Raw genomic sequence first — 6,000 nt, forward strand, 5'->3', positions numbered from 1 at the left:
TGCATGTCTTGCCGCACAACTGGATGGAACAATAACAGCTTAGCGTCCATTACAAAACAAGCCTACTTGAGGAAAATACTAGAGGAAAACCTTATTCATGGATTCCAATAAACCCAAGTCAAAAACAACTTTAGATAACAGAGAGGGCCACTTACCAGGCCATCACAGTTGCTGATGGCCACTGAGGTATCTGGTACATTAGTAACGTGGCCCACGTACAGACAGTCACTGGCCAGGAGCGGCTCTGAGTGGGTTTGGTTGTCCTCCTCAAGCCACTCTACCATTGCACCAGGTGCCACCAGGCGTGAATTACGCCGGAGATGAAGGTGGAACTCCTGCCCAAAAACAGTAACGTTGTAAAAGAGCGTCTCTCTGGTGCTCGCATGCTCCTGCACTCCGTTCAGGTGGGTGTCTCTCCGCTTGCGCCGGAGGGGCTGTTGCCTACTCAGCTGGCCGACGGAGACAGAGTGGGAGAGGAAGCGTCCATCCTCATCCACGCTCACCGGCTTCACCAGGCCGTACTCCCTCAGGACATGCTGCAGGGAATCTGCCGAAGGCACACACACAAACATGTTTGTTTTTATACAAAGTTTGGACATGGGGTCTACGGAGCCACGCTTATGACATCCTGGATAAATAAAAATAATGCGTGGCCACAACTTAGTAAGGTGTGGGAATGAGATGATTAAGTCACGGCCACAACTTAGTAAAGCACCTACGCCTTACTAAGTCATGGCCACGTATTAGGATCTCGTTCCCACCCGTTAATAAGGCGTGGCCACGCATGGCCTTCGTTTTGTGACCAGGGTCCTTTCTGTGTGGAGTTTGCCCAGTAACCACTAGGATAGGCTTCAGCAACCCAGCACAGCCCAGAAGAATAAGCGCTTTAGAAAATGTATGAGTGATCAGCCATACAAGGCAATTGATCCTAACCATGGGGCTTTGTCGAGGACAGCTTTCAAAGAATGGTTAAAGGGAATGGTTCAAAGAAAACCTTGAAATATGTAAAATTACTTCTTTCTTTATTAAATGTTACTAGCATTTATTCCAATGTTGGTGTTCTCTGAGCAAGTAAACACATACTACTCACATAAACAGCTTTTTCAACAGTATTTGCTCTGGTACGTAAGACTTTTGCATAGAACTGCAAGTCCCTTATGCATTATATATGTATATTATTGCTGTCAGAACAAAACTTCACATCTCCATTTTTTTGTCATTTTTAATTTTTTCACATGATTTTAAACTTCCTTAACAAATGACAAAGAACACTACTCAGTCAGTTTCCTTTCAAAGTGAAACTGCCTATTAGGGATATGCAATAAGTGTAATTTTGATATTTTTACATCAAAATTTTTATTGATATTTATACATTTTAGATAATGTGGCATGAACACTTTCCAGCACACAAAGGAAAACGTATACAAAAAGTCATAAGAAATCAGTAGGCTTTCCTGTTAGATAAGTAAGAGAAGCTGCTGAGAAAAGCTAATGAGGTAACAGTTAACCGGGCTGGATGCTGATGTAGCTCGTGTCTTCCTCAGGGGACAATGTGTCAACTGTAAATTATTCAGAGAAATCTATTTGTCTAATTTTATCGTCTTGTTAAAACATGAAATTGGTGTTTCATCGAATTACCAATCTGTATATTTTTTGTCTTCCCATGATGGAATGGAATGATTTACAGTATAAAAATATTTTTACAATGCTATCTGTAACCGTTCACTGCAGTGTAGTGACTTTCACCCACATCAACATGCACCAGTGGGCAGGAAAAATAATATCAACCAACTAACCTATATCATGTTTCACCTCCCTCTTCCACCATCCCCACCTATCCTAAAGGCGATTCACATTGATCCACCATCCCCACCTATCCTAAAGGCGATTCACATTGATCCACCATCCCCACCTATCCTAAAGGCGATTCACATTGATCCACCATCCCCACCTATCCTAAAGGCGATTCACATTGATCCACCATCCCCACCTATCCTAAAGCCGATTCACGTTGATCCACCATCCCCACCTATCCTAAAGGCGATTCACATTGATCCACCATCCCCACCTATCCTAAAGGCGATTCACATTGATCCACCATCCCCACCTATCCTAAAGCAGATTCACATTGATCCACCATCCCCACCTATCCTAAAGCCGATTCACGTTGATCCACCATCCCCACCTATCCTAAAGCCGATTCACATTGATCCACCATCCCCACCTATCCTAAAGGCGATTCACATTGATCCACCATCCCCACCTATCCTAAAGGCGATTCACATTGATCCACCATCCCCACCTATCCTAAAGCCGATTCACATTGATCCACCATCCCCACCTATCCTAAAGGCGATTCACATTGATCCACCATCCCCACCTATCCTAAAGGCGATTCACATTGATCCACCATCCCCACCTATCCTAAAGCAGATTCACATTGATCCACCATCCCCACCTATCCTAAAGCCGATTCACGTTGATCCACCATCCCCACCTATCCTAAAGCCGATTCACATTGATCCACCATCCCCACCTATCCTAAAGGCGATTCACATTGATCCACCATCCCCACCTATCCTAAAGCCGATTCACATTGATCCACCATCCCCACCTATCCTAAAGGCGATTCACATTGATCCACCATCCCCACCTATCCTAAAGCCGATTCACGTTGAAAGTCAACCTGTGAAAAATTAAGCATATAGCTTCACTAAGCACACTAGGACCTTTCAAGACCATTCTGTTGGTCCTGACAAAGTAGGCTGCCCCTCCGTAGTAGGCCTTCATAGTGTCCTGAAATTGCTCAGAAACAATTACCCGCACACTCAGAGTGAATACACATCCCATAGGTCTGCATGCATGTCTCATGTTCACCTACAGAGGAAAACATACAGATTCTCAGTCAGTCCAGAAATCAATAATCCTCATTAGTGACAGAAGGCAAATACATACTACTCTTCTTCAGCTCTAAGGGTTCACACACCGCTATTATCAACTTACAAAGACAATGTAGATGCACATTTTTGAATGCAAAAAGCAACTTCGCATTGCATTCCTGGCCACACTGATGAGAGGCACATTTACATCGACTTGCAGTGTGCAGGTCAGTGTGAAGAGTGCAGGGAGCGTCCTTATGCATATGCAAAGCCCTTCACCTCACTGATGGTGAGCCTGAAGGTCCAGCCACACACACAAGCACATACATACACACAATGAGTTCCTCAGCAATCTGCATAGTCATTTTCTATTGTACACTTCTCAGTGTACTCATGACAGTAATGCCTGCGTTTTATGCACAATATTAAAAACAGGCAAGAAACATTGCCGTCGTCAGCTGTTTTACTTCGAATGGCATCTCATGACGATTTCATGTGAGTTTGAAATATGACTAAGGCTTGGAGTGGATCCTAAAAAGAGTCGATTCTCCAATTTCAGAAATTAGGGAATCGAGACTTGACTTTGGACATGATTCCACGTGGTGATGCTCAAGTCTGCTCACACACGCAGTGTGAGATATTCTGCTGTCACTGTCTAGACAGCCAGTCTGAAAACTACATCCATTCACAACACATACATCAATAAACTGGCTGTGGTTTAGTATGGACAAAGTAGGCAATAAAATAGTGGACTGCAATCCAACAACACTGCCAGTGCTGAAAGCTTCATCCACTTCAAGGCGTTAACATAGGAATCAGGAAGGATTACACACTGAAAAAATGTGTTTCTGAGGGGTCTTTAGTAAAAGCAAGAATTATTTATAGAACAATTTAACGCTTAAATGCCTCTTTGCATGGTGAAATGGTTCTTCAGGTTGATGGCGACTGTTTTGTATAGAGACCTTTTTGAAAATAGTTCTATACAGCACCAAAAAGGGTTCTGTTATTGTTAAGATGTCACGTGTGTAACAACAGAAGAACCTTTTTGGTGCCACATTTTCAAAAAGGTTCTACATAGAACCCTACACAAGACATTCCTTTCACTCTGAAAACCATTTCACCACGCTGGGAACATGAAATGGTTCTATATAGAACTCACACAGAACAACTACCTTCGCCTTGAAGAACCGTATTTTTACAGTTTAGCTGTCCTCTGTTAGTCAGCTGAGTTCATTTAGCTAGCTAGCGTTAGCTCGCCGGATAATAAATAACATAAGCTAATAAACAAGCTGGCGCGCTCTGTCCCTAAAGAGCAACTAAGGCTGGACCGTGTGAATTCAGGATTACTTGTCCTTCATATCATAAATCATAACAGTGAACCTAATCAGTGCCGTACTTTTTTATTTTGCTGCATCTCCTTTCATTTTTGGAATCGAGAACTGAAGAAATGATCGCGTGGAATCGACTCTCAGGATCGACTCCACCGATTCTCCTCAGCTGGAAATTCTCCTCCAGAATTTCTAGAATCGAGCAGCCGTAACTGTCACTGAGCAACAAAAAGCCTAAAGTTAACAACAAGACACGCCGTGGAAGAAGAAAATCATTCTGATTTCGTTTTACCACAGTTTTTAAAAGTTAGTCTAAAAAGACACGGTCTGGTCACAATTCGGCGTCGGGAACGAAAGGATGAGTGGAAGAAAAGTTCGAGACACGCAAACGCAGGGAAAAGGTCGATGGCATTCAGGCCATTTCCCTCAGCTGGATGTCCCTCCAAACACCAAACGCGCAGACACTTTCTATGACTTATTTAAAAGTACTGTTTGGGCGAAAGCGTGGAGGAACTGAGTTTGTGCTGTAGCACGGCAGCTCTTCGCCGTTCGTTATCTCCCGGTAAAGTAGCCACACATCCACAGAGGAGCGACGCGGGGCTGAAGAAGGAGAAAGCTGTGCACATACCTGCGCTGTCGGCGATATAGAGCGCGCGGGCGAGCTGAAAGTGCAGCAGGAGAATGAAGAAGGCATATCCAGGCAGAACGGCCATGGCAGGTCTGGAGAGGCAGACGGCACTTTGAGCTGAGCTGGGAGGGAGAGAGAGAGAGAGAGAGAGAGAGAGAGAGAGGAGAGATCCGGCAGCCAGCCTGCTTCCCCCTCCCCTGCTACACGGACTGCAAAGTGCACTGTGCAAGCTCTTCCCCTCAATAACCCCCCCCCCCACCACCCCCCCCGCCCCCACCACCCCCCCCCGCCCCCCACCACCCCATCCCTCCATGTCTTCATCCCTCCCTGCCCAGTCCTCCTTCCCCTGGTCACTACAGAGATGAACAGAGCGACGGACGTGTTTCATTAGTTATGTCCCAAAATACATCTCATCTGTCTTTAGACTGAACAGCCATTGGCTCAGATCCATAAAAAATCCAGACAGCACAGCGACAGTAAAAAATGTTTTCATCAGAACATCTATTTTTATCTATACACTAAATTGATATATCTGTATAGCTATGTACTAGACACAGGGACTACATATATATATATATATATATATATATATATTTATTCACACTCAGATGAACTTGAGTGACATCCCAGTCTTAATCCATAGGGTTTAATGCAATGTCGGCCCACCCTTTGCTGCTATAACGGCTTCAACTCTTCTGGGAAGGCTTTCCGCAAGGTTTAGGAGTGCATTTATAGGAATTTTTGACCATTCTTCCAAAAGTACATTTGTGAGGTCAGACACTGATGTTGGACGAGAAGGCCTGGCTCACAGTCTCCAAGTCTCCACTCTAATTCATCCCAAAGTTGTTCTGTCCAGTTGAGGTCAGGACTCTGTGCAGGCCAATCAGGTTCTTCTACACCAAACTCGCTCAATCGTGTCTTTATGGACCTTGGTTTGTGCACTGGTGCGCAGTCATGTTGGAACAGAAAGAGGCCATCCCAAAACTGTTCCCACAAAGTTGGGAGCATGAAATTCTCCAAAATCTCTTGGTCAGCTGAAGCATTAAGAGTTCCCATCATAATCCCCCCTCCACCAAACTTTACACTTGGCACAATGCAGTCAGAGAAGTACCGTTCTCCTGGCAACCACCAAACCCAGACTTGTCCATCAGATTCCCAGATGGAG

The 6,000-nt window shown here is 44.6% G+C and overlaps 1 protein-coding gene across 2 annotated transcripts in view; it reads right to left on the reverse strand.

Annotated features, from left to right (window-relative positions):
• The window catches only part of adamts2 (ADAM metallopeptidase with thrombospondin type 1 motif, 2), an 89,436-nt gene extending 84,407 nt beyond the window's left edge, over window positions 1-5,029 (reverse strand). For both annotated transcript variants that reach the window (XM_017720282.2, XM_017720281.2), the window contains exons 1-2: window positions 4,836-5,029; window positions 156-547 (exon numbers count right to left, since the gene is read on the reverse strand). In XM_017720282.2, coding sequence (XP_017575771.2) covers window positions 156-547; window positions 4,836-4,920 — 477 coding nt within the window. In that variant the 5' untranslated portion in view covers window positions 4,921-5,029. The remainder of the gene's footprint in view (window positions 1-155; window positions 548-4,835) is intronic.
• Between the last annotated feature and the right edge of the window lie 971 nt (window positions 5,030-6,000).

This window comes from Pygocentrus nattereri, chromosome 16 (assembly GCF_015220715.1).
Source record: "Pygocentrus nattereri isolate fPygNat1 chromosome 16, fPygNat1.pri, whole genome shotgun sequence".
NCBI classification, from domain to species: Eukaryota; Metazoa; Chordata; class Actinopteri; order Characiformes; family Serrasalmidae; genus Pygocentrus; species Pygocentrus nattereri.